The sequence below is a fragment of the Chamaea fasciata genome, unplaced genomic scaffold (assembly GCF_029207755.1).
Source record: "Chamaea fasciata isolate MVZ Bird 193981 ecotype frontalis unplaced genomic scaffold, bChaFas1.0.hap1 SCAF_31, whole genome shotgun sequence".
NCBI classification, from domain to species: domain Eukaryota; kingdom Metazoa; phylum Chordata; class Aves; order Passeriformes; family Sylviidae; genus Chamaea; species Chamaea fasciata.
In genome coordinates, this window is record NW_027094116.1 from 2,296,542 (window position 1) to 2,323,487 (window position 26,946).

At 55.9% G+C, this 26,946-nt stretch overlaps 2 protein-coding genes across 2 annotated transcripts; both read left to right on the plus strand.

Annotated features, from left to right (window-relative positions):
- The first annotated feature begins 552 nt into the window (after positions 1 to 552).
- Positions 553 to 13,708, plus strand: VPS45 (vacuolar protein sorting 45 homolog). Its single transcript, XM_066206680.1, has 15 exons — positions 553 to 676; positions 769 to 903; positions 1,203 to 1,263; positions 1,743 to 1,822; positions 2,400 to 2,468; positions 2,712 to 2,849; positions 3,202 to 3,312; positions 4,577 to 4,711; positions 5,003 to 5,116; positions 5,366 to 5,533; positions 7,926 to 8,084; positions 8,844 to 8,951; positions 9,221 to 9,342; positions 10,734 to 10,865; positions 13,211 to 13,708. Exons 1-15 carry the CDS (start codon positions 584 to 586, stop codon positions 13,296 to 13,298), a joined length of 1,713 nt encoding a protein of 570 aa, XP_066062777.1. The 5' UTR covers positions 553 to 583; the 3' UTR covers positions 13,299 to 13,708.
- Positions 13,709 to 16,212: 2,504 nt separating this feature from the next.
- On the plus strand, positions 16,213 to 26,683 carry PLEKHO1 (pleckstrin homology domain containing O1). Its single transcript, XM_066206706.1, has 7 exons — positions 16,213 to 16,482; positions 17,283 to 17,429; positions 24,009 to 24,149; positions 24,389 to 24,493; positions 25,281 to 25,382; positions 25,710 to 26,479; positions 26,558 to 26,683. The coding sequence occupies exons 1-6, from the start codon at positions 16,456 to 16,458 to the stop codon at positions 26,475 to 26,477; spliced, it is 1,290 nt and encodes a 429-aa protein (XP_066062803.1). The 5' UTR covers positions 16,213 to 16,455; the 3' UTR covers positions 26,478 to 26,479; positions 26,558 to 26,683.
- The last annotated feature ends 263 nt before the right edge of the window (positions 26,684 to 26,946 follow it).

Genomic DNA, 26,946 nt, shown 5'->3' on the forward strand with positions numbered 1-26,946 from the left:
TGATTAGCAGGGCCAGGCTGGTCCCGCAGCACCAGCGTCGCCCACCCCCGAGTTTCCAGGAGCAGCTTTGCCTCATGTTCAGTGAAACCGAGTCTCGTCCTTTGTCCTTGGGGACCCCAGGGGACCCTCGGGTGTGCCGAGCCTTCCTGGGGGCTTGGGGCAGCTCTGGGAGGATGTGGGGATGTTTGGGGTGGTTTGGAGTGGGTTTGGGTAGACTTGGAGGGGGTTTGTGTGTGTTTGGGGTGGGCTTAGGTGGGTTCGGGTGGATTTGGTTTGTTTTAGGGTGGATTTAGTGTGGGCTGGGGTGGGGTTGTGTTGTTTTAAGGTAGGTTTGGGGGGGTTTAAGTGTGTCTGGGCTGAGTCTGGTTGGGTTCAGTGCTCCGCTTTCCCGAGCTATTTCCACTGCTCGGGTGCCCTCGGGAGGGGAAGGACGGGCCGAGGCTGCGGGAGCCACGGAGGGCGGCGGCGGGACGCCGGCGGTCGCTCCCGCTGCCGGACTACAGCTCCCAGCAGGCGCTGCGGCCGGGCGGGGCGGGACCGAGGCGGGTCGGGGACACCCCGGTAGAGTAGCATCGCCGCCAAGATGAACGCGGTGCTCGCGGTCCGGCAGTACGTGTCCAAGATGATCGAGGACAGCGGCCCCGGCATGAAGGTGCTGCTGATGGACCGGGAGACGGTGAGCGGCGGGGCCGGGAGCGCGGAGGGCGGCGGCGCCGGGAGCCGGGCCCTGGGCCGCCGTGACGGGCGCTGTCCCCCTGCCGCCCTCAGACCGGTGCCGTGAGCGTGGTGTACACCCAGTCCGAGATCCTGCAGCGCGAGGTTTATCTCTTCGAGCGCCTCGACTCGCCCAACAGGGAGCCCATGAAGCACCTCAAGGCCATCTGCTTCCTGCGGCCCACCAAGGTACACACCACGGGGGAAGAAACGGCCTCAGATCGTGCTGGGGAGGTTTAGCTTGGATATTCAGGAAAATTCCTTCAAGGAAAGGGTTGTACAGCCCTGGCACAGAGCTATGGTGGAGCCACTGTCCCTGGAATTGTTCAAATCCGTGTGGATGTGGCACTTGGGGACGGGGTCGGTGGTGGCCTTGGCAGTGCTGGGGGAATGGCTGGACACCAAGATCTCAGAGGCTTTTCCAACCCTAACGATCCCATTATTCCGTATTCTTTAACTCTGCCCTCCCTGGTGCTGTTTCCATCCAGGAGAACGTGGAGCTCCTGGTGCAGGAGCTGCGAAGGCCCAAGTACAGCGTCTACTTCATCTGTGAGTATGAAGAATCCAGGGGTCCTGGAGGTCAATGAATCTGGAACAGGCTCTGCATCCCAGTGTGGATGGGACATGCTCCACACCTCAGTGCAGATCACACGACACCTTCCTGCGCTGGGTGTATCAGGCAGGGACTTCCCATGTGTCCTGCTCATGCCACGGAGTGCTCCATGAACTTGGGAATGAAGCAGAATGGTTTGGGGTCGAAGTCCAGTCCTCCAGCCCAGGAATCAGTCTGTAGGATCCCAGGAACTGGGTGAAGTGGCCTCTAGATGTCATTGTGGCTCTGCAGGACACAGCGGGACCAGGCGCTGGGGAAATGGGCAGGGAATGAGTTCAGAGCATCCCTGGGAGGTGGCTCGGAATTCCAGCGTTAGATGGTCTCTGTGGGATCTGCTCCTGCTCTGGAGGGGATCAGACTATGCTGTTCCACAGGCTGCATGGAGCCCCACTGTCCCTTCCCTGTTTCCTCCCAGATTTCAGCAACGTCATCAGCAAGAGCGATGTGAAGGCCTTGGCTGAGGCTGATGAGCAGGAGGTCGTGGCTGAAGTCCAGGTGAAGTTTGGATGTTTTAGGTAGATCTAAACCCAAAAGCAAAGGGAAAGTCCAGGCTGCCAGACACTGGGAGCAGGAGGGCTGTTGTTCCCAACTGGCGCATGGCAAGCCTGGGTAGGAGGAGGGATGGACACAAATGTGGGATGAAGAGGTGAAGGACAGAAAAGGTCCCATTTCTCCGTGCTCTGTGCTCACAGCTGCTGCTGTTCTTGGTATCTCACAAGGCGCTGCCAAGTTCAAATCCATGTGGATTTGAACAGGGGTTAGTGGTGGCCTTGGCAGTGCTGGAGGGGTGGTTGGACTCAATGGTCTTAAAGGGCTTTTCCAAAGTCAGTAATTCCATGATTCCATGTTTGTGGTGCCGATGAAGAGCTGGGCACTGGAGCAATGCACAGTACAAACGGGAGGGGAGTTGTCAGCGAGGCTGTGGGTGTTGGAGGGGTTTGGAGTGGAGGAAGGAAGGATGGTCCGAGCCAGTGTGTTCAGGTGGTGGTTGGGGCTGAGTGGCCAGTGCTGGCACACAGCTCTCGCTGGGATCAGGGTTAGAGACACAGGACTGTCCTGCTCCCCTCCTCAGGAGTTCTACGGCGACTACATTGCAGTGAACCCACACGTCTTCTCCCTCAACCTCCTGGGCTGCTGTCGGGTAGGAATATGGCGAGTTGTCCTTACATTGGGTAATGCCTAGCCCTCATAAACCGGGGTGATGGGGGCTGCCGGAGGGGCCACGCGAGGGGAATGGGTCTTGGCAAGGATAGGAACACTGGGGAGTTCGGGTGCAGTCCCTGGGTACCTGCTGCTCCAGTGCAGCTGTGCTTTCCTGTGAAACTTCAGGACTTCGAAACTAGGATGTGGGAAAGTTTGGGACCAGTGCAGCCTTTCCTTCTAGGGCCGCAGCTGGGACCCTGCTCAGCTCACCAGGACCACCCAGGGGCTCACCGCTCTGCTCCTGTCCCTGAAGAAGTGCCCCATGATCCGGTACCAGCTCTCCTCGGAGCCAGCGAAGCGCTTGGCCGAGTGTGTGAAGGTGAGAGGAACCCAAAGCACGTCCCTTTGGGATAAATTCAGTCTTGGTTAGTTTTTACATGTGGATCCACTGGAGGGAAACACTTGTTTTCAGTCGATTCCTGTAAATTCCATCATTTACTTTGGGGCCCGGCACTGGACAAGTCCTGTTCCGCTCTGCTCCCAGAGCAGCAGCTGGAGTACAGCGTTGTGGGAGCAGTGTCCCAGTTCCCTGGGGCCTTCAGCTCCTCCCTGGCAGTGCAGACAAACCAGGACAGTTGGGGTTTCACCGTCCCTCCCCTCTGTGCCTAAGTCCACACTGAGAGGGAGCCTTTTCCAGGTGCTCAAGCGGGATTTTTCCCATTTCTCCACAGCAAGTGATCACGAAGGAGTACGAGCTGTTTGATTTCCGGCGCACCGAGGTCCCTCCCCTGCTCCTCATCCTGGACCGGTCGGACGATGCCATCACCCCCCTCCTGAACCAGGTGAGTCACACCCAGGTGTGCCAGGCTGGGGCAGGGGGGGGAGTCCTGCAGCAGCTGGACTGGCAGGTCGTGGGCTGGATGTAGGAGAGAAGAGTGTTGCTTCCCACCCCCAATCCCTGCAAAATCCCTCATTTATCCCCTGGCTAGGTTTTCCAGACCTGAGTGGGGGTTGTTTGTGCTGGCTTCAGTGGCAGATGGACCCAGCACCCTGAAAAACGGGGCCACTGGCACTTCCATGTGGCTCCTGGAGCCCCAGTGTTTGCAGGGCCTTTCCCAGGGGTTGTTTGTCAGGCTGTGGGCAGCACATGGCTGTTGAGTGACCTTGCCCTGCTGAGTCTCCCTCTGTTATTGATGGCTGCTGGATTTGCTGAGAGCTGTTGGATTTATTTGTTCCATGCTGTGCTGCAGATCCTGGCAGGATCTGTTGGTCTCCCTTCATTTCTGTGGGGTTCCTTTGGAACCTGGGGATCAGGAGCTGCACCTGGGTGGGATCAGCAGCCCCAGAGCTGCTGTAACACCAGTTCTGCAGGAGCTGGAGGTGACATCTGTGTCACAGAGGGCTGTGGCTGTCACAGCCCAGCTCACACCTGGTTTGTGGTGTTTAGGACTGTGCTCAGCATTGGGCGTTATCCTGTTCTTTCAGGATTTCCTATCCCAAAGAGATTGCCAGGGATGCAAATGGAGTGTTAGGCATGGCAAGGCTCTGATCAGCTGTCACTGTTCTCTCTGGGTTTTTATTAGACTTCTCAGGATAAAAATAGAAACTCCTGATATGCAGAAATGCTCCTGCCAGTGGAGCATGTAGGGAATTCTGCAGAGGAACTGTGGGACCTCTCCCTGCCTGGGCAGAAAGTTGGGGGTTTTGGTGGCCAACAAAGGTGTTGGAACAGTAATGTTAATCCCCATCCCTCTCCAGTCTCTTTTGAAGGTACCTGCAGGAATTCCTGATCTGGTGGGAGGTGTCCCTGCCATGAACAGGATGGGTTTAATGTCCTTTCCAACCCAACCCATTCCATGATACTGTGATTCTGGAACGGCCTTGGAGGGGGGTGATTTTCCTCTGCACTGTCTCTCCATCTGATTATTTATCAGTGATGTTTATTTTCACTGGGATGTCCTGGCTGGTTGGAGGGACACACTCCCTGACTCTGCTGTGTGTCCTGAGGTAGCAGGAGCAGCTCTGGCTGGGTTCAGCTGAAGTCCATTGATTTCCCAGTGCTGTCTCAACAAGGTCATCCCTTTGCCTTCCTCTGTCCCCTGGCAGTGGACGTACCAGGCCATGGTCCACGAGCTGCTGGGGATCAACAACAACCGCATCGACCTGTCCCGGGTGCCGGGGATCAGCAAGGACCTGCGGGAGGTCGTCCTGTCAGCTGAGAACGATGAGTTCTATGCCAATGTAGGTGTCCCAGGGGGGCTTCACCAGCCCCCAGATCTGGGGGGTTGCCATGGGAAAGGAGCTTCCTGATGACTTTGAGGCTCAGGGTGGGGATGTGCCATTTGTGACAGTCAGTGTGCAGCACCAGTGACATTTGATGTGAGATAATGTGCTCTATTTGTAGTTTGATTTCAAACCCTGCTGCAGATTTTGGGGGATGGGGCCACCTTCCTCCAGCTGCTCAAGGTTCTTCCTTGGTCAAGACTCTCTCAAGTGAGTTTCTCTCTGCTTCCCATTTTTTTTTCCGCACAGAACATGTACCTGAACTTTGCTGAGATTGGCACCAACATCAAGAACCTGATGGAGGATTTCCAGAGGAGGAAGCCAAAGGAGCAGCAGAAGCTGGAGTCCATCGCGGATATGAAGGTACGGACAAAGTCCATCCCAGCTGTGTCCCATCCTTTAATGTTTGGAGTAAATAAAAGTACATCCCTCCCAGAAATCTGGTAATGAGAGAAAGTTTGTGGGCTCTTGGGATCAAGGTATTCTGACCCTCTGCACACCTGCACAGGGCCTGGATTGCTGGGAGTTTGTACATTTTATGGCCTGGCTGCACCCATCTTCTATATCCTGCTTTTCCCTGGAAGCACCTACTGCCTCAGTTTCCCATCACAGGCCTTTGTGGAGAACTACCCTCAGTTCAAGAAGATGTCAGGCACGGTGTCCAAGCACGTGACAGTGGTGGGCGAACTGTCCCGGCTCGTGGCAGAGCGGAACCTGCTGGAGGTGTCGGAGGTGGAGCAGGAGCTGGCCTGCCAGAATGACCATTCCAGTGCCCTCCAGGTACTAATCCTGGCTTTGGACTGGGGGGGGTTCATTCCATCACTCCCTTGGGAGTGGGGGTTTGATGCTGGGAGGCAGTGGGAGCTCTGTGTGGGGATACCCTGTAGGGAGGGACACTGGATGTGGAATTGCTCCTCAGTGCTCAGCTCGGATGGGAATGAGTCATCGTTAATAACCGGCTTGAGAAGTATCTTTGCAAATCCTGTCCTTACATCCCACAATCCAACATTCTTTCATTATATTCAGCCAGTTGGCTTCTGGCAGGCACCAGGGTAAAACAACCTCAGATGCCATGCAGGAGCTGATGTGTTTGTTGGGCAGGAGAAGAGCTGGAATCCATGGAATTGTCTTTACCTATTTTTTTTTAAGAAAAACCATGGAAAGTCTCTTAAATCCAAGATTTATTTGGCAGAGAGGCCTGGAAAAGCTGGAGAGAGGCTCTGTGATAACTGAACGTGGCCCCTTGTGCCATGACCGGAGCAGGGTCTGGCAGAGTCAGCGGTGATGGATTCAGGCTGGTGTTCAACAGCAGCTTTGGGATGGGGCTGGCTCAGAGCAGGGCTGGAGCAGTCACTCACTTCTGAGAAATGATTCCTTGATTTTTGGTAGCAGAGGGGGATTCCCAACATTTAACAGACCCTTTCGTGGCACTGGGGAAGCAGAGGGACTGGGAAATGAGGAAAAGCATCTCCAGTAGGTTTGAGATCAGTTTCTTCCCCACCTCTGTGACTCTGAACTCCAGGTAGGGGCCAAGGGGACAACACTGGACTGTCCCCAGAGCTCCCATGCCCTGGGCTGATGCTTCCCTATGGACCAGCGAGTGTAGGGAGGGGATTCCATAGCTGGCGTCTGGCAGGATTTACATGGCTGAATATGGAACTGGGAATGCAGCCAGAAATGTGTTTGCTGGAAGCAGCCTCTGAGGTCCTCATGCTGTATCACTGTCTCCAGCTCAGGTTGTTGCAGTTTAAAAGTCAAATATTCCCAGTCTGCTCCCTCCCTGTGCCATAAGCCGTGATTTTTCATGGAATATACATAGCACAGAGCTGGTGCCAGGTGAATCCTGGTGTTCCTGGGGTCACCTTGGTCCTGCTCTACACAGTGTTTCTGCAGTTTTAGAGCAGAAATGCTGCCTCAGTTTCCTTCCAGCCCTGTGCCTGAAGAGCCCTGTTGTATTTCCAGCAACTGAGGCACTGGAAGATATGCAACAGCTCGGAAGTAAATGGAAACTCCTGTAAGTGGGATCTTTGTCCCTGCAGCCACCCTGCCCTAGGCTGTCCCTGCTGCAGCTCCCAATGGCAGCAAGAGGGGCAAGGCCACAGGACAAGAAGCAGCAGCCAAAGCCCAGAATAAGGGTGGAATTGTTCTCCCCTGATGTCACTTCAGGGATTGTTGGATCTCTGGTGGCCTTGGGCCCCCCCGGTCCAGGACATTTGGGTTCTTCCTCCCCTGGGCTCTCATTAACCCTGACACAGAGCATGAGCCCTGGGAGCTGAATGGAGGGTTGGAATCCCGGCTCCTCCCATGGACAATGGCTGTTCTGTTCTCTGCTTCCCGCTGGTCCTGGCACTGCCAGCACAGGAACCTCCCTGGGGCTCCGGCCCTCCCCTCACAGGTGAATTCCTGACCTTGAATGGTGAAATTCCTCTTGATCCTCCTCACAGCCAGGATTTTATGCTGTGTTTTTGTCACTAGTCGGCATTAGTCAAATTGATGCCAGCAAACATCTGGGCCAGGGTGGTGAACCCAGGAGCAGATCAGGAGTGATAACAGATCCCTGCTCTTCCCTGTAGCTGGGATCTCTCCATGCTTTAATTCGTTCCCTCCTTTGCTTCCAAATGTGCTGTTTGTTCCTCCACATCTCACATCCAAAGGTTTGCTGAGACTTTGATGCCTCTGCCTTGCACCTTCCAAAAAGGAAACGGAGTTGGAGGGATTGCCTGAGGGGTTTTTTTTGGAGCCAGTATACTGGCGGAACCTGTGGGGTGGCTCTGCTCAAGCTGGGAAGACCCAGGCAGAGCTTGGAGGTGTCTCAAAGTGCCTGTGCACAACCTCCCCCTTTGGCAGCACCACAAGGGGCTCAGGACCCATCAGAGGTGGGCTGTGAATTCCGAGCTCGATGGGAAGACCCAAAACCAACTTGTACTCCAGTAAATCCACCTGTGGAACACCTGAGGAGCCGGGCTGTGGGGTTTATGCCGCAACTGGATTCTCTTGCATTGCTCCTGTGGCACTGTTGTTGCTGGGCAGCGACACCAGTGAAACCAGTCTGATAAGTGACTGACAAGACAGTGACGCCTGTGAAGGCAGTCTGCCTCTGTGTCCCTCAGGCTGTGGGCCCCGGAGCAGTCCGGTGTGGCCCCGCGTCCCTGAGGTGCCGTGTGTCCCGCAGAGCGTGCGGCGGCTGCTGCAGAGCCCGCGGGTGTCGGAGCTGGACGCGGCACGGTTGGTGATGCTCTACGCGCTGCGCTACGAACGCCACGGCAGCAGCGGCCTCCCGGCGCTGCTGGAGGAGCTGCGCGGCCGCGGCGGCACCGACAGGTACCGCAAGGTAACCCCGGGGCGGGGCGGGGTGGGGGCAGCCCTCATGTCCCACAGGACGAGGGAATCGCTGCTCTTTGGGGTGAACCCGGCCTGCTCCGGGTCAGCCCGGGGCTGCGGTGCTGCACAGAGCTCTTGAGCTCGGCTGGGACCTGTGGGTGTGGCTTTAAAAGGTGTTTTAAAGAAGTGACTCGATTTCCATGTCCTAAATCAGTGATGCTGGGGGTTGGACTCCAGAGGTCCCTTCTGCTCCTATCTAGTCTGTGATTCTGGGATATTATGAAGGATTTAAAAACGAAGGGATGGTAGGAACCTGCTGGGAGGGGAGTGTAGCATGTACATGGGCCTGGGATGTGCTTCCTCTCTTCTTTTCCTCCCCCACTTTCCTCAGCTTCTGGAGCACAGGCAGTGGCTGCAGCGAAGGGCTGGGGATGGAGAGGAGCTGGCAGGGAGGGAACAGGCGGCAGTGCCAGGAGCAGCTGGGGAGGAGGTGGAGGAGCGGGATGATGTCACCTCATGTGGAGGAGCTGATGTCGCTGCTGCAGGCGATGGAGATGAAGCCTCTCCTCAAGCAGGAGGGTCGGGGTGGGCTGGGGGACGTGGGGCTGCTGCTGCTCTGCCCCCTCACCTCCACGTGCAGTTCCACTGGGATCGCCTCCGTGGCTCCTTGTCCCCATTCCATACGTCCATGAGGTGTCTGCAGTGACTCCTCACCACAGCCTGGAAGGAGCTCCCAGGCTGATGGGGCTCCTGCCCTCTCCCTGCACAGCTGGTGTCGGCCGTGGTGGAGTATGGAGGGAAGCGGGCCCGAGGCAGTGACCTGTTCAGCCCCAAGGATGCTGTGGCCATCACTAAGCAGTTCCTCAAAGGCCTGAAGGTACTGAGCTGCCTTGGGGAAACGGGGACAGGCTGAACCAAAACTGCAGCCCGGAGGAGGAGGGCTGGCAGGAATGCTGTGGGCTGCTGGCTCAGGACGGGGGTTTCACAGAGAGGGCAGTGGCTTCAGGGCCTGATGTCACTGAGAACAACGGGAATGAGCTGCTGGAGAGCTTCTCAATCCCAAATTCAGGGGTAGTACCTGCTGTGCCTCTGCTGATCCTCCTTCCTTGCTGGGCCACTTCCTTAAGAGCTTCTCTCTGGCTGCAGGGTATCGAGAATGTGTACACCCAGCACCAGCCCCTGCTCCAGGAAACCCTGGACCAGCTCATCAAGGGAAAGCTCAAGGACAGCCAGTATCCCTACCTGGGCCCCAACACACTCCGGGACAGGTACGTGGGGCCTTTGGGGCAGAGCCTGCACTGGGACACACTGGCTGCCCCTGGCACCGGGACATCCCTGGTGTCCCTGGCGCCGTCCCCACAGTGAGGCTGGACTGATGATGAACAGAACTGGGGCTTGGCACAGAAGTCTCATGGATGTGGAGATCTTGTATTCCCAAGAATGTTCCCTGGAGCAGGCTCCCAGGACTGGGATATGTCTCATCCTGGCTTGCCTTGCTGGCTCAGATGTGCCATTCCCATTGGGAGGCTCAGGTGAAGGATGAAGCCCTTGCTCATCAGAGCAGGCTCTCTGATGGCTGTGCCATCTGGTGTTTGGGGACTGCCAAAAACAGTCCGACTGCAGCCTGAGCCAGTACTGTTCCCAATGGAGATGGGATCCTGCTGGAGAGGGTCATGCAGACCTAACCCAGACTCTGAGGAGACGCAGGCTTTGGGCGGTTAGTGGTGATACAGATCACATTGGGAAAGGACTGCACTACCTTTTCCATGAGTTTTCCCTGATTTCCCACATCCCCTTGGACAGGGAGGAAGTGGTGTGGGGATCCATGGAAATCTAGTGGCCAACACGCTCCCTCTGTGCCTGTGTCCCAACCAGGCAGGAGCAGCTTTTCTCCAGATCATGCTGTCCATGCCGTGATCCAAGAAGGAAATCCCTGGTGTCGGTCCTTCCAGGGGACTGGGAGGATGGTTACAGGAGAGGGAGGGAGCAGCTCACTTGAAAGCAGGAGGTGCACAGCATGCCTGAGTTTGTGTTGGGATGGAGAAAGGCGCTTCCCTCCTTTCCCCCCTTCGTCTTGCTTGGCTTCTCTCTACCATCCCACATTTCCCTGCTGGCTGGGAAATGTCCTGTCAGGTGAACTGAGGCACAAATCCTGGCGATTCCTGATCAGTCACAAGCATGAGCTGCCCCGAGCCTGGGAGCTCCAAGGCAGCGCCGTGTCCTTGCCTGACTCCAGAATCGATCCTGATTTCCCAGCCGCAGCAGATCATGCATTAAACATGGGCGTGTGGATCCACGGGGATTGGGATGGTGCTGCTGGAGGCTGCTCAGAGCTGTGGGTGAAAGTTCAGGAGAGGAGAGGTTTTGGGGCATTCAGTGTGTTGTTTTCAGCTCTGAGCCTGGCATGTCACAGGGATGAGGGAGGGTCTGGAGGAGGCGCCCTCTGGATCATGGATCACTGCCTCCAAGGTGTAGGATTCATCCTTGGCTTTGTCTGAATCCAACTCAATATTTGTGGCTGCTCCATCCCAGTGTCCAAGGCCAGGTTGGACAGGGCTTGGACCCACCTGGTCTGGTGGAAGGTGTCCCTGCTGTGAACGAGATGAGCTTTTAGGTCTCTTCAACCCAAACCATTCCGTGATTTGTGCCTTTATCCCAGGCCTCAGGACATTATCGTATTCCTCATCGGAGGGGCCACCTACGAGGAGGCTCTGGCCGTGTTCAACCTGAACCGCTCCAACCCCGGTGTCCGCATCGTCCTGGGTGGGACCACCATCCACAACACCAGGAGGTAAAATCCACCTCTCTGCGGATCCTGCCTGTAAAACTGCTGGCACAGCAGGAATTTGGGATGCCTGCAGAATCCCCACATGGAAATGGGTGTCAGTGCTCCGGACCCAGCTCTGCTCACGGTGGCTCAGGGACAGATCCCTGAGCTGGAGGTTTAACTTGCATTTCCATGAGTTTAAGGGCAGGCAAGTAGAGTTTTTGCAGTTCATAACACTGGGAAGCCAGAACAGCACATGAGAATTCAGCACTGAATGAAGCTGCAGCTGCTTTGCTGAAGGTGGGCAAAGATTCCTGTCAGTCTGGAATTCCCAGTGGGAAATGTCTGGTTTATAAATACAAATAACTTTTCCTGAACCCAAATTACTCACTTTGGGCTCAGGAAAGAATTGAGGCCACAGTGGGAATTGCTTCCCATCGGCACAGCTTGCTGCTGACCAGGGAGGAGAGCAGGAATTCTCTCCAGATTCCCAGTGCTCAGTGTGGGATGGTGAGAAAATCCTGAGCTGCTGCTGAAGCTCAGGGTCTGCGGCTCCATCATTGGCTCCACTTGGACTGGTGCTGCTAGGAGCCACCCGGGCTGGATTGGGCTCTGCTGCTGTGCAGTCCCTGAATTATTCACAGAAAAACTGGGATTCTGTATCCAAATTTGCATTTCAAAGAATGAAGTGGGGGGAAAAAAAGAAAATGATGGTGCTTTGGAAGGGGGCAGGATGTGGCTGAGTCCTGCCTGGGAGGGGACAGCAAAGGGCCTGTTCTGAAACAGCCTTGTCCCAAATGATCCATTTTCCCTTGCACACCGTTTCCCGAGGATGGAAGGACAATAAAACTGTCTCCTGTCCACTGTTACCCACAATTCCAGCCCAGTACCCGGGATCAGGGATATCTCAGCACATCCGTGAGGTGTCTGATACGAGGAAAGCCAGGTTTTAGTGTGTCCCAACCCCTCACGTAATCCGTGGCCTTGCTGATTCCCGTGGGATTAGGGCAGATATGTCACCAGAAACAAGGGGATTTGCGTGTTAATGCGCCGAGCAGCCATGTAAGCACCTAATCCTGGTTCCATTGTTCTTACTCCCTGCTGGAACTGGGACCAACATCTGTGGGCCCAGAGGGGTGGCCCAAAGGATGGAGAATCCACACTGCTCCTAGGGATTCCAGTACAATTCCACAGGGTTTGAAGAAGAAAGGGTTACGAAGGATCAATAATCGGATAAAAAGGGTTGCCAGGAACATCTGGTGCTGGGGCTGACTCATCCTGGGCAGGTTGAGCACGAACCTGCTGGGACTAATCCCAGGATGTGGGGCCTGACCCAGTTACCCAGTTACAGCTGCAGTGGCAGCACCGGATCCTCCTGGGGACCTTCCTCACTGCACAAGGTTCATTTCTCCTGGGAGTTCCATCTCCAGGCCCTGGTTGGGTGGTGCAGCTGTGAAGGTACCTGCAGATGCCTGTGCTGGGTCCTCACCTGTTCTGCAAGATCTGCAGGGTCCTTGGAACAGCATCCTCACCAGGGGGGATTCGTGCTGTGGTGCAGCTCATCCCTGGAGGGCAGGTGGGAGTTTGGCTCTTGCCTCCAGTCACTCCAGACTGGGAATGTGCTCGGAGAGGCCGTGCCAGGGGACCCTGAGGTGTCATTGGTCACAGGCACAACCTGGTCCAGACAGCACAGAACCAAGAGACCCTAAAAACACCAGTCATTGCCTGCCAGAGCTCAGATCTGCCTGGTTCTAGTGCCTAAAAATAACCTGGAGGAGAGAGAGATCAGGCTGGAACACTAAGCCAGGTGCCACGGCCTGTGCCAGAGCTGGTGCCACCGTGGGCAGTGCCCTGGCTGTGCCCCCTCCCAGCCGTGTCCCACAGGACTCAGAGCTAGGTGTTGCTGCTGGGTTTTGCAGGGGATTTTAGGGTTTTAATATTTTTCAAACCCCTCAAGATTCACAACCTGGGCAGGAAGAACTGCTCCAGCCCCAGTTTAGGGGAATCCCATTTCTGCAGAATTTGTGGCATGTCTTGGTTTGTATTTCTTTATCTTTTTGGGTGTTTTTTAAAGCATTGCTGTTGAGATCACCTGATCAGCACATTGAGGGATGAGTCAGCCTGGGAATGGCCGTGGAGTCTCATTGCCAGAGGAGCCATCCTCCGGCAGCAGGCAGCATCCTTCCGGCTGGGAGCATTCCTGGCTTTGGCAGCTGCTCCCAGCCGTGGGTGTGTGATGCCAGCGGGCCTGAGGCTTGTGCTGGGGACAGTCACAGCCCCTCTGGCCTTGGACACCTCTCCGACAAATATCAGGGTGCCATGAGCAGATCTCTGGCCCTTGTTCCACTGACCTGAACCTTTCCTGGCAGCTTCCTGGAGGAGGTCACAGCCGCAGGATTCCGCGGTCGAAGCACTGACAGCTCCCAAGTCCCACCAAGGTCCAGCAGCCGACGGTGAATCCTGAAGGAATGAGTACGTTTTGCGTGTTCAGAGCTTTCCCAGACCAGAGCAGAGCAGGATGTTCCTGCCCTGCAGCCAGAGCTTCCCCTCCACACCAAGAACGGCAGTGAATGCTGGAGCTGGCATTAGCCCCATGGCAAGGATGTGCCCCCACCGCAGCTCCTCGTCGTGCCCTCACAAACAGCTCCAGGACTGGGATTATCACCTGAGGAGAGCCTGGGAAAGCCCTTGAATCCCTGCAGCTCCTGGCTCTTTACCAGGACACACCGGATGAGTCCCATGAGGAGCCCAGCAGTGCCGCCCCGTGCTGGGGGAGCGGCTGTGGGGGTGCAGCTGATGGGCACAGGAGCCCTTTGCTCTGTTGTCTGTATATGCTGAATCCTATTAAATCACCCACTTTGGCTGAATCTGTCTGCTAGATGATTCCCACTTTCCCTTTCCCAATGCCACAAGGTGCAGTTACGGCCTGAGTCTCCGTGAGAGCTTTTGCTCCCCTCCAGGACCACACCAAAGAACCTGCAAGTCCGTTTCCAGCTCTGCTCCCTGGCCTCTAATCAGCACTTGATTGGGAATTAACAAGCCAGATCAAATGAAATGAGCTCCTAAATCCCTGGGAATTATCTTGGCATCAAAACTAAGTCCCATTGATGTGGGAGACAGCAAAGCCCTGCAAGGAGGGGGGGACCTGGCCCTGGGGGTCCTGGGCAGCTCTTGGGGGAAGGGAGGGGAGAATACAACCTCTGTTGAGAGGGGTTCTCTGCCCACAGCTAAGGGTAAAACTGGGTGGGCACCTGTACAGTGAGTTTTGGGTGAATTTTGCATTGTTGGGACAGGCAGAGCCACAAGTGAATTCCCCCTTACAGGTGACTCCGGTCTCTGAGAGCCTGAGACCCCAACAGAGGGGAGCTGAGTCACAGCAGTCAGAGGATCCTGGGTCTTCCCCTGCCCCATCCACTACTCCAGCAGCCCCTTTCCCAGACACCAACACTGTAATTATCATCAGAGACACAGAAAAGCATGTGTCCTACTTAAACTCTGCTCGCCTTCCAGGCAGCAGCTTCTCACTTGATATCCAGAGGCAAAATGCTGTGTGTGGGGTGTTAAATTTGTAAATAAACCAAGAGTTTGCTGATCTGCTCTGCAAGAAGACGCGATTTTGGCAACTGTTTACTATGGATCAGCACAAGGAGCAGCTACAGCATCAGGGCCAGCGGGTAGCAAAAGGGCCATGTGAACATAAGGAGAGACACAAACACACCTTGGAGAGTCTTTTCATTCTGCCCACAGGGATGGGGATGGGGACAGGTGTGAGAAGCTGCACAGACCATGTCACCTGTCCCACTGGTGAGCAGCCTCCAGGGTCGGCCTCATTGCTGGAAGTGCAGCCGCCTGTTTTTGGTACAGAAATGGGAGATGGGTTCCCTCCTGTCTCCTTCCTTCCATGTAAATTGTTGATGTTTCCAGCTCTGAATCATTGGTCACATCCTTCACAGCATGACTCACTGTCGCACTGTCAGAACAGCCTGAGGATTCCAACTGCAGCTGAATTCCTGCTCCCAGGGATGGGGAGGTGTGTGCAGGTGTGTTACCTGCTGTGGTTTCAGGGCAACTTCCCTGGCACCAGAGGACGTTTGGGAAGAGCGTGGGCCCTGGATCCAAAGGACACGACAGAGCTGTCCTCCTGCCACCAGCACTGTGCCATCTGGTATTGGCCACCGGCCGGTGCTCTGCAGGCCCTGGCCACCAAAAACAGGATGTGAGGAAGGACAAGTCTGGTTGGTAGGCAAAATGTCATTAAACAAACCGGCAGGTTCTGTGGTGTCCTGGGGATACACTGGGGGCTCTGGGCAGCCAGCATGGCTCTTCTGTCCCTCTGCCATCGGCCCTGCCTGGACCAAGCTTTGGCCACGTGGGGTGAAAGGGGGAACTGGGGCAGAGAAACGGCAAATCCTGGTCCTGGGCCGCATGGAGTTCAGGGTTGCACAGGCACAGGACAAAAAGGCGACCCCTGGATTTGGTGTAGAGAGTGACTTGTGTCTGTCCCGGGTGTTCTCAGGTATCCAGTGCATCTACAGCTCATGGCAAAAATGTCAGTGCTCAGAATGGGATACAAACACTCACAGAAACTCTGGAAATACTCCATAATCCAAGTACATCCCTAGGACTCTGCGTGCATTAATTCCAGAGTACTGGGGTGAAACTACAACTTGAAATTGGGGTGGGGAATGTTGTCCAGTGATGGATGAACAGTAAAGCTGGGATGGACACTGTCATTGGAAAGCAGATCCACTGATGGATCAATCTATTTCTGGACAGAACCATTTTCTCCTTTCTCTGATTTTCTCTCTACCTCACCCATTCCTGATCAACAAATCCCATCCGTGACCTCACGCCCACACTCAGACTGCTCGGGACTTGCACGACATGAGGGAGACATACAAAATAAGCCAAAAAAGGGGCATTTTTTAGGAAGCTGAGTGTCTCCTCACTTTTGGATGCCATGCTCTGAACCCAACTGAATCCCGGCTGCCAGACCCTCCGTGCTGGAAGCGACCCCTTCCCCCAACCCCCTCCCCAGGAAATCTCCCAGCTCCTCTCTCCAGAGGGATTTGTTCACACTTCCGAACACCTTTAGGGGAGAAAACCCTCCCACTGCCACCCTGGGCCGCTTTTCCCTCTCCTAGGAAGTTTCCCGGTGACCTGTGACACCGCCGGGAACGCGGCCGGGCCCCGGTGGGGAGACCAGGCGAGGCACCGCCGGCCCCGCGCCCGCTGCCCCACGGAGCCGTGTCCCCGGTGAGTCAGAGACAAAGAAGAAAAACCCTCGTGGGCTGCGATTCGCCCCGTGCCGCGAACCCCGACGTCACGGGCGCGCGGCTATAGATGGAGCTCGGGAGCCCGGCGCAGCCCAGCGCAGCCCCCCGAGCTGCGGGATGGTGGCGGCGGGGGGGGACGCGGCGGCGGCGCTGGCGATGGCTCAGAGCGCCGGACCGGGCGCCGTGTAACGGGAGAGGGCCCTGAGCCACGCGGGGCGAAGGCAGCGCGGACCGCGGGCGCAGTGCCGGGCGTTCCCCCGCGCCAGGAGGCCGCGGGAGCCCCTCTGCGACCGCCTCCCCCCCCCGCCCCAAATCGCCTCCGAGCGTATCAAGGAACGATGAAAAAAAATAATTCTGCAAAAAGGGTGAGTAGAGACTCGGTTCTTCGCCGGGGCAAGGCAGTGTGAGGGAGGCTCCTGGATGTTTTGGGGAGGGGGGCTTGTCTCTCCGGGGCCGGTTGTTCGCTTCGCCTCTGCTCCCCCCGCAAAAAGCGCACAGACCCCCAAGCGGATCCAAAGAGACCCAAACCCTGCGCCCGGCCCTGCTCCTGCCCCTGCCCAGCGCCCCTCCTGCCTCCCGTACCCGCCACAGACACTGGGGGATGTAGGCAGGCAGTTTTCATCTTGGAACACAAGGAAACGATAAAATCCGGAGGCACCATCAATCCGTCGCTCTTTGCCGTGTTGTGTGCTGCACCCAGCGATGTCTCATCGCTGCCCACAGAGACATCTCTGATATAAGCCAACCATAGATTTCATCTCTTGGATTAATTGCTCGTAAAAAGCTCCGAAATGCAATTTTCACCGCAGTAAGAAAACCCAGCTGGTTCAAATTCCGCCCATCCCCCTCCTGTTCCCCTTATCCATGGGTAAATGCCCGCTGGATGAGGCGATAGAGACACCGGCCTGTCTTATATAATCGCGGAGGGAACCCTGCCCGCTCCTCGCAGCGTCCTCCCGATGCTGCTCCTGTCGCTTCGTGTCTGCAGCACAAAAATCCCCGTGGAGTGACCCCGGGGAAGGACCCGGTCCCGGCGTCGGCGGAGAGAGGGGCCGGAGGGAGGGGGTGACAAAAGTTGGGCAAAGAGGGAAGGGGGGAGAAAAGGAGTGTAAAACCAAGAATAATCCCATTTTCCCCCATTTTCTTCCCTCTCGCTTTGTGTTAGGGGCACCAGGATGGAAACCAGCAACCTGTGCAGCCGGAGAAGGTCGGCTGGGTGCGGAAATTTTGCGGGAAAGGCATTTTTAGGGAAATCTGGAAAAACCGTTATGTGGTTCTGAAGGGAGATCAGCTTTACATCTCGGAGAAGGAGGTAGGATCGGTTTCAGTTTCCTTTCCCATCCCCCCTTCCTCCCTTTGCATATGAAAGGCGCAGCCCCGGCCCTTCCCAGCGCCCCTCCAGCGCCAGCCAGGCCGAGGAGGTTCCTCGGGGGCTTCTCTTCTCCCCGGGCTGGCGCCGGCGGGACCCGGCCGGGGTCGGGGTCGGTGTCGGCTCTGACAGCGATTCTCCCAGACAGCTCTGCTGGGAGACATTTTCCCAGCGTGGAGACACGAAAGGATTCACTTAGCGAGAGTTAAGCCCTCTTTCCGCCGCGGCGACAGCAACGCCGGCTCCCTTCTGTGCCTGTCCTCCGTCCTTGAGCCCAACACTGCCTTGTTCCCACCTGCTCACTCTCTGTTTGGAAATAACTCCACTCTCACAATTGGAATCGAGCCATTTACAGATCGATCTCTTGCATTTTTCCCCCATGCCAAGAGGAAAACGGGGAAATTTCACCCCGGGTCAACATCCTGTTGTAACACGTGCCCCCTCCACTGCCCCTCATCTCCTTGCTGGGCTTTGGGGTTTAACGTGGTGTTGACATTGGAGATAATCGGATGTGACTGTCAGGCTGAGCCAGCCAGCACCTGGCTGTCCTTGCACGCCCCCCCCGTGCTTTTTGTCTCCATAAATCCATCAGGGAGAACTCCCCAGGCCAGAGCCCTCCTCCTTCCTATCCCCTGTGACATCCCAGAGCTGCACTGGGCAGAGTGGTGCCCACAGCAGGTATGGGGTTGCTCCAACTCAGGGAATTTGGCATAAAATCCCTGTCTCTCTGGGTTTCCCCCCTCACTGGAGGTAATTTACTGACAGACCATGGTTGGATGCCCAGCTGCCTGGCCTGGCTCTGTCAGCACCTGGAGAGAGGAAGGGACAATTTGATTTAAGGCTGGTTGAGCCGTGGACATGGCACAGGCAGAGGGTCAGGGATTGTTATAACAGAGAAATGGCCTAAAGAGTGGACTGAATGTCTAGGTCGTGCTGAGCTGCTTGCTGGCATTCCAGAGCTTGCTCCCATCAACCTCCTGGCTGCTCCAGAGCCAGAGAGAAAAACAGAACAGGCAATAGATGTCCTGGTAGCTACAGATCAAATCCAGGTGTGCTGGGAGCCCAAGAGAGGGATGAGGCTGGAGGGGCCATGCAGAGTCTGTTCCGAACAAGAAGCTCTTGTGTTTGCGTTTCATAGGGGGAAAAACTCACAGCTGGGCCTGAGGCGGCCCCTGGGCTCCATGTGTGTGTGAGGGACCATAAATAACACGCAGCAGCCGCTGCTCAGGCTTTATATGGAAGAATCTGTGGCCAGCAGAGATGTGGTCACAGAGATGACATCGGGTGCTGGTGTGTGCTGAGGTGACTGTGCTGGCCAGGGAGGTGACGTGGGGTGCTGGTGTGCACTAAGGTGACTCTGTGCCTGTGGCACGGGGGAACACACCGGTGTCAGGGGCTCTGGCATCCTGGGGGTCTCATTGTAGGGAATCCCGGTGGGTTCCTGGGGGGGGTCCAAGACTTCCTGCTCACAGGGTCTCAGAACGTGGGCTGCAGGGTTTGATGCCAACCAGAGCATCAGCACTTAGCAAAGCCAGGACCCCTCCCAGGACCCCTCCCAGTGGCTCCAAGCTCTGCTCCCAGAGCACCTGCTCCATCCTGGCAGCTTGGCTCATGCTCAGCGGCTGCTCCAGAGGTGCTTCTGCAGGTGAAGCCACATTCCCGGCCCTCCCCACCATCTCAGAGCAGAAAGGCTCCCAAGGCTCCTGGACGCTCCTTGGCTCTGCCATGTGCTCATTAAATGAATTCTAACCAGACATTTATATACTTTTGCCTGAATTTCTCCATCTGGGAAGCAGGGCAATGAATTCCATCTCCCCAAAGCATGTGGGGAAGGGGAATTGTCCATTCCACACCGGGATCCCTCGGGAACTGTGTTGGCTAGGGGCAGGTGTTGATGCCGCACAAAGAGACCACGGAATAGAACTGCTTGGAGCTGAGCATGGACTGAGGTCTGGAATGGGGAGATTTCCAAAATTCAGACTAACAAAATCCCATCAATATCCATGCTGATTCCTCCTGGGAATCGGTGTGCTTTTCCAGTTGTCTGTCTAGGACTGGGCTTGCAGGTCAAAGACCAGCCCTGATTAATCAGTTTTGTCAGGAGAATTTGGGAATGCCTGATTCAGGAGTCTGGGCTTCTCCCTGGCAGAGCCAAGTCTGTAAGGAGAAGAAATGTAGTTTTTCAGCCCAGCTGATGTTAAATGCCTAACAGGGTGTTTGAGTGCTGCCCTTTTGAAAGCTGTGGAACTTGTCTGGCACCTCCCGAAATGGGAGCTTGAGGCTCCGGCCGTGCTCACTCTGCTCCCCCACGGCTGCTGAACTCCGTGAACTCACACCAAAATCCTTGGTTATTCAGCGTTTGGTCATCGGCCAAAACTAGCTCTGTAGAGATGAGCTGCAGCAGGCTGAGCTCTGCTGAGCACACCACCACCTTCTTAGCTCACTCTTGCATTCTTTCCCCTCGCTCTCCTCACGATGGTCCCTCCCCCCGGCACATTTCTGGGAATTGTTCCCTGTTCCTGGCCCAGCTTTGTCCCCGCCTGTGCCGAGGAGCAGCGGCCGAGCTGACACAGCCGGGCTCGGCACTTCCTCGCAGGAAGCCGGGGGCACGAGGGGGATGAGGAAACGCTCCTCTTGAGCATTCCCTTGTTTGCTACCAAAGGCATCGGCTCAATTAGCACAAGAGCACTCGAGGAGGTACCGCTCCTCGGTTCCGGGGCTGGGGGTGTGTTTGATTACTCGGTTCTCTAATGCTCCATGGGGCGCTTGCCCTCCGTGAGCACCGCTGTACGCAGCACAGTGGGACTTCGGGGAGGAATTCTTCCCTCTGAGGGTGGGGAGGCCCTGGCATGGGCTGCACAGAGAAGCTGTGGCTGCCCCATCCCTGGAAGCGTCCAAGGCCAGGTTGGATGGGGCCTGGAGCAATCTGGGCTAGTGGAAGGTGTCCCTGCCATGAATTAGATGAGCTCTAAGGTCCCTCCAAAACCATGTCAGAATTCAGTGATTCTCGGGCACCTGTGTCTCTGGTAGCCGTGGTGGTGACTCTGGAGAAGGAACTGAAGTAGCCCCATGCTGCCACCATCCCCTCATCAGCCAAGGGCAACGACCTGGCCATGACAAGGACTGGACAGTCCTGCTCACATGCCTGTGCGTCCCTGTCCCAGTGACAGCCTGGTGTCAGCGGGGTCTGCAGGGAGCTCTGCCCCTTGCTGAAGTAAGGCTGCTCAGCTGGAGGAAGTGAAACTTTGGTCACAGCCTACGAGGGGAACTGTCTGTCCCAAAACTGCCCATGTTTGGGTATTTGGCTGCGCTGAGAGTCTGGAGGTTTCTGGTTACATCCTGAGCCGCACTGTGGCCTCCTGAGTGTCCCGTGGGTGCCTTACACTGTGTGTCTTGTGATTTTCTGTACCTTCCGCATTTTTCCCTGTCCCATTGTGGCAGGGAACTGCTCAAGCAAATCATCACCAAACATCCCAGACTGGTGTGACTGAGCACCTACCCTGCCCCTCCATACATGGTTTGGCCCCAAAACACAGCCCTGACCTGGGTCCAGGAGGTTTGGAGTCACTGCAGGTCACAGCTTGGTGAGAAAAATTCAGACTCTCAGCAGTTAAGGGTGGTTAATTAACCCAGGTCAGAGACCCTCCCGCTGCCAGCATGCTGCAATGAGCCTTCCTATGGGGAGCAGGCGTTTGGAAACAAAAACAGCTGTGACCCTCTGGACAGGGGATTTGGGTGCCATGGGTGCTGTTCTGACCCATTACGTGCCCACAGCCCCCCACATCTCAGGGCAGAGGGAGTGCAGGGTGCCCCTGGGGCCAACCCGGGCAGGCAGCAGCTGCGAGGGAAGGAGTGCGAGGAATGCAGCTCCTCTCCTCGCATCCGAGCAGCGTCAGCATTGTCAGCCTTGGCACAGGCAGTGACACCCTGAGCAGGGGCAGCTGCCAGGGGTGTGGGGCTGTGTGATCTCATGGCTGCAGAGAAATGTTCCCTGCTGTAGGGATGGAGGATGCTTCTGATTTCTTTTCTGTGCCTCAGTTTCCCTTCCCCTCACGTGGCCACACGTAGGAGCCAGGTGGAACCGCAGGGCAAGGTTGTTCTGCCTGCCTCGAATGGGTACAACTCAACAGCAATGCCAGCAGACATCCAGGGCAGCACCTGCTGGGATCGATTCACCTTAATCCTTCCAATCCCGAGCTCCCCACAGGGCACGGAGGGCAGGACCCACCTGCCAGTGAGGCTCCGAGATCCCTCAATTCTTAAGCCCTTGGCAGTTATAGGGAAGGGAAGACCTGCTGGAAACCTCCCAGCTGGGAATAGTTCTGCCAGAATGAACCATCAACCTCTTGCTTCATCCCTTCCTACTGAGAACTGATACCAGGGGCCACTTTCTCCAGGGACACATCCAGCCAGGTCCTCTGTGGAGAAGCCTGGAAGGTTTGATTTGTATGGCCCCTATCTCACCAAGAATGTGGAGGAGGTGACACCCTGCAGGTTTGTCACCTACCTGCAATAAACACAGTGACTGGGATTTCAGGTCTGTTGGCCACATGGTCCCAGAAGGTCTGTGGCTCCTCAGGGGCTAGTTTTGTCCTGTTTTCATGCAGAATGGCCTGCATGACTGTCCTCGGCCTCTCCTACCTCTGAGGCTGCTCTGAGCTGCCTCTCATGCTGCCACCTCCCTCCTTTTGGCCTCAGGAGCCTCCCACAAAGGACAAAAGAGCTGGCAAGTGCCTCTGGAGTTGCCTTTCACCTTCCTTCTGTCTAGTTTCTCTCTTTACACACTGAATGCTCTGTTACGTGAGCATGAGAGGGGGCTCAGCTGGCCATGCCCCTTGTGATACACCCACTGTTCTTCCCGTGCCCCCTGGAATTTCTGTGCCACCCCAGCCACCTACTCCAGGCTGCTGCTGACCCTCTTCCCCCAGGAATCCCACTGTGGGTGTTGCTTCTTCCCAGTTTTAAGCATTTTATAACGGGTCACACACAGGGGCAGGATCCCCTCAGCATGGCCGAGTGCAGTGTCAGAGCCCTGGCTCCTGTCATTCGGAGGCGTTTAAAGGACAAGCTGCACCTGCAGGGTGTTTGTCTGAACCAAAGCCACATGCTCTGTCCCGAAGCCTCCTGGGGACACTCCTGGAGGAAGGAGGTTGAGTCCCAGCTGTGTGAGCTCTGCAGAGGAAGGGGAGGGCTGGGGAAGCCCCAGTGACCCACATGAGCAAACATCTGGAGCAGGGGCTCTGGTCTCAGCCACAGAGCACAGCTGGGGGCTCGGAGGGGATCGGCTTTTCCTGCTGCAAATGAGTCAGGCACGATTCAGCTGAGATTCTTGGAAAGAGGTGGATTGTAGGATGGGAGTGGGAAGAGATCAAAGCCGATTAGCAGCGTGTAGGGAGGATGTGCAGCCAGACAGTCTCTGTTATCACACCCAGACACAGGGGAAGTGTCACAGGCAGGAACCAGCTCCGGGCCAGCAGGTATGGCGGTGCCGGTGATTGTCCTGTGGATCCTGGGACACATTCAGGAGCGCAAGGATGAAGGATAGAGGGGAACTGCTGTCATCAGGCAGGGCCAGATGGTCAGTTTATCCATGCCTCTGGTTAGGAAGCTGGTTTAGTCACCCTCTTTGATTAAATTCTATGGAAGAATCATGGGGAGTTCCTTCAGTGCTTCTCAAAACTGTGGAGGAAATGTATGAAATGGGGTGGAGTCCTTTCAGGAAATCCAAGGGCTTAGACCTCACCACCATCTGTCTTCCCAGCACCTGAGTTACACACTCTCCACCGCCGCTGATGCAGCCTGGCATGACTGGCTGGAGTCGGATTAAGCAGATGGATGTGGATTTGAGCCTGCTGCAGTGTCTGTAACGGACATGCAAACCCGAGTTGTCTCCCACCCCAGTTTCCTAATTCCTTGTGTTTACCATGGAAGAGCAGAGCTCCCCTGCTGTAGGAGTGGGATTGAGGATGATGCATTAGGAGAGCGATGAAGAGGAAGGGTTCAGACAGCTTTGCAATTTCCCCTGTGCTCCAAGTTTCCCCGAGGCATGGCACCATCAGGGGTCGGCATCCAGACCCCTATGTGCCCCCACATCCCTGCCTGTCCCCCAGTGCAACCACAGCCTCAGTGACCCTGTGCAACCACAGCCTCAGTGACCCTGTGCAAGCTCCATCTTTAATCTGACCTCTGTGACACTGATCCATCCCCATGTACCTGTCACACTGTGGCTGTGCAGAGTGCTGGGGAACAGACCTGGGAAATGGGAGATCTTGACATTTTTAGGGTCCACAGGCAGGAATGCTGTGTCTGATCACATCTGTGTGACCATTCAGCCTGGCACCAGTTACTCTGGGGGTAAAAGAGGCAGGCATTAACCTGGCAAAGTGTGATTTTCTTGCTATCCTTTTAAATATGTTCCCTTGTTCCAGAAGAGACAAGTCAAAACCCTCATGTTGAAATCCTGCTGGCTGGAGCAGTTGAGTCTGACATCTGCAAAGCTCTGATTTTCTTGCTGTTTTGCAGGTAAAAGATGAAAAAAACATACAGGAAATGTTTGACCTGAGTGACTATGAGAAATGTGAGGAGCTCCGGAAGTCCAAAAGTAGAAGCAAAAAGAACCACAGCAAATTTACCCTCTCGCACTCCAGGCAGCCTGGAAACACGGTATGTGGGGCTTGCCCAGGTGCAGCCAGCCCAAGAGCCACTGGCTCCAGGAGTGGGCAGGGATGTGGATGGTCCTGGGGGATGCAGGGAAGAGAGGGATGTAGATGGTCCTGGGGTTTGCTGTGTGGGCCAAACAGGGTTGGAGGTTCAGCTCTGCTTTGCCTTTTCTGTACAGGCTGTAGGCCTCACACTGGCCTCTGTGTGAGTTCCAGCACTGACCTGAATTCCCTCTTTTGTAGGCACCAAATCTGATCTTCCTGGCTGTGAGTCCAGAAGAGAAAGAGTCCTGGATTAATGCCCTCAACTCTGCGATCACACGTGCTAAAAACCGGATCTTGGACGAGGTGAGCGGGATTCAGGCTGAGCCCCAGCTCCCCTGTCTTAGCCTGGATGAAGGTTTGAGGCTGCTGGGAACAGCCCTGTCTTGGGGACACATCCACACAAAGTGTCTCCAGCAGAGTTCCTCCTGCTCCTCAAGGGGAGTGTGAAAGTCCCAGTGATACAAAGCAGCTTCTGCCAGGAAAAATAACTGGGCAGCCCCAGTTCAGCCTCCTCCTGGGGACACAGGGTGTAACTCAGAACACCAGGTGGGCTGCCAGAGGCAGGTCAGGGTGAGCATTCCCACACAGTTTCCTTCAGTGTGAAGGAGAACCTACCTGGAGCAGGCTGTGCCCTCACTCCAGGGCTGACTCTCACATTAATGTTTCATGGCAACCCTTTCTCAGCTCAGACCTGTTTCAGATCTCCCATTCACACCCAGCTTCCCACGGCGCCATGGCACTGCCAGGAGGCTCTTTCCTCTCCTGGATGGCAGCACAGAGCCTGTAGTGAAGGAAAACCAAGGTCAGACTGTGGGAGAGGCTTTAGAGCAGGAAGCAGCACAGCAAACTCCAGGAGAGATGGTTTCCAGGAGAGTCTGTCACGGGGGTCTTTGCCAACAGGTTCAATTGTCAGGAATGACTTGAGCAGATGTAATCCCATCATGGAACAGAGGGGAGACACCAGGCGAACACTGGGTCACTTCCAAGACTGGACTCCCACACCCCGTTCCCTGCCAGTCTCCTCCTGCTCAGAGCTCCAGGACCTGGGAATGGCTCGTGTTCCATGCTCACAGCCTGTGTCACCCTGCAGGTCACCGTTGAAGAGGACAGTTTCCTTGCCCACCCGACGCGTGACAGAGCCAAGATCCAGCACTCCCGGCGCCCTCCCACGCGGGGTCACCTCATGGCTGTGGTAGGTACAACCAACCCCAGACACCTGCTTGGGTGAAATTCCTTGGAAGTGTTCCATTTGTAAGGAAGTGCAAGGAGAGCTGGTGTTGGACCTCCATCCTGAACTGAGAGTTGCCCTAAGGACAACTCTGGGTCATCAGCCCTCATCCTCTGTTCTCGTGGACCACTGCACTGTGCAAACCATCTTGCAAAGTCCACCCCAGGCTCTGTCACTGAGTGGGGGAGCATTCCCACTCCCTCTCTGTAGTGTGTATCCGCAGTGCAGAGACCCTTGGAAGCAGAGGCAGCCATTCTGGTGCCAACTCAGCTCTGCTTTCTGCTCTTCCAGGCATCTACCTCAACCTCCGACGGAATGCTGACCCTTGACCTGATCCAGGAGGAAGACGCCTCTCCGGAGGACCACAGCACCTGCGAGGAGAGTTTCCGGGTGGATCTGGACAAGTCCGTGGCACACCTCACTGCTGGGCGGCGCCGCTCGGACTCGGAGAACACCAAGTCATTGGAGAAGGGGCGGACGGGGAGCCTCCCACGGCAGGAGGTGACCTCGTGGGACAGAGCTGGGCAGCGCAAGGACTCCTTTGACAAAGGGACCATGTACACACCGCAGGTCCCCAAAAAGCTCTCACACTCAGAAAAGAATAAATGTGCCTCCATGGAAGAAATCCTTTCCCGACGGGACTCTTCCACGCACCGGGCAGTGCTGAGGAAGGGGCTGGAGGCTCATTTTGCCTCGGCAGAGCCAGAGCAGCTGTCCCGGATACAGGAACTGGTTGCACTGAAACTGGAAAAAACTCAGGAACTGCTGACAGAGGTGAAGGGCTACGGGGAAGGCAAGAGAAAGACTAAGGACTCCAACACCAGCACCACCATCACCACCACCTCTTCTTCCTCATCATCTTCCAAGTCGGACTCTGAAAGGATCCTGCAGGAATCTGAGAGGCTGCTGGGGGAGGCTTCCTCCACCTGGAGCCAAGCCAAGAGGGTGCTGCAGGAGATCAAAGAGCTGAGGGACCTGTACAAACAGTTTGAGCTGCAGCAGTCAGACTCGAAGCCCAAACAGAGCTCACAGTCGCAGTTTAGGAAGAGCATGATGTGAAGGCAAGGCTTGGGTGGGAGGGAGGGACCGGGGAGGGCGGCCATCTGGTCTTTTTTTTTAATTATTATTATTATTTGCAGTGTTCAAAAGAGTGAAAAGGTGCCTGTTCTCACCCAAATTTGCTTCTCAAAGCTTGGACCCTTCCTTTCCTCCATCACATCTCCTGATGAATCAACCCAGTGTTCCAATAAATCAGTTGCAGTTTATACCTCCTTTGTAAGAGCTCCCTTTGCACTGCAGGCCCCAGCTCCTGTCACGCTCCAAGGACAGGAGCAAGCACCGGTTCCCAGGAACTGCCCATGTCTGCCTGGAGCATCCCATCGGGTGGAGCTGGATGAGCCCTGGCATTGCTGCTCTCACGTCTGGGCTGTGCCCCAAACTACATTTCTTTCACTGGGACACTTGCCCTGTTCCCTCTCAGAAATAAATGACATTAAAAGGTCAAAAAAGGTGTCCATCCCCACCACTG

What these genes read in the sequence shown, in the direction of transcription:
- VPS45 (XM_066206680.1), top strand. Translation starts at nt 584, where the DNA reads ATGAACGCGGTGCTCGCGGTCCGGCAGTACGTGTCCAAGATGATCGAG. An exon ending in GCTTCCTGCGGCCCACCAAG is followed by an intron (nt 904 to 1,202) that starts GTACACACCACG and finishes GTTTCCATCCAG; the next exon opens with GAGAACGTGGAGCTCCTGGT. An exon ending in AGTTCCTCAAAGGCCTGAAG is followed by an intron (nt 8,952 to 9,220) that starts GTACTGAGCTGC and finishes CTCTGGCTGCAG; the next exon opens with GGTATCGAGAATGTGTACAC.
- PLEKHO1 (XM_066206706.1), top strand. Translation starts at nt 16,456, where the DNA reads ATGAAAAAAAATAATTCTGCAAAAAGG. An exon ending in AAAACCGGATCTTGGACGAG is followed by an intron (nt 24,494 to 25,280) that starts GTGAGCGGGATT and finishes GTCACCCTGCAG; the next exon opens with GTCACCGTTGAAGAGGACAG. An exon ending in GGGGTCACCTCATGGCTGTG is followed by an intron (nt 25,383 to 25,709) that starts GTAGGTACAACC and finishes CTGCTCTTCCAG; the next exon opens with GCATCTACCTCAACCTCCGA.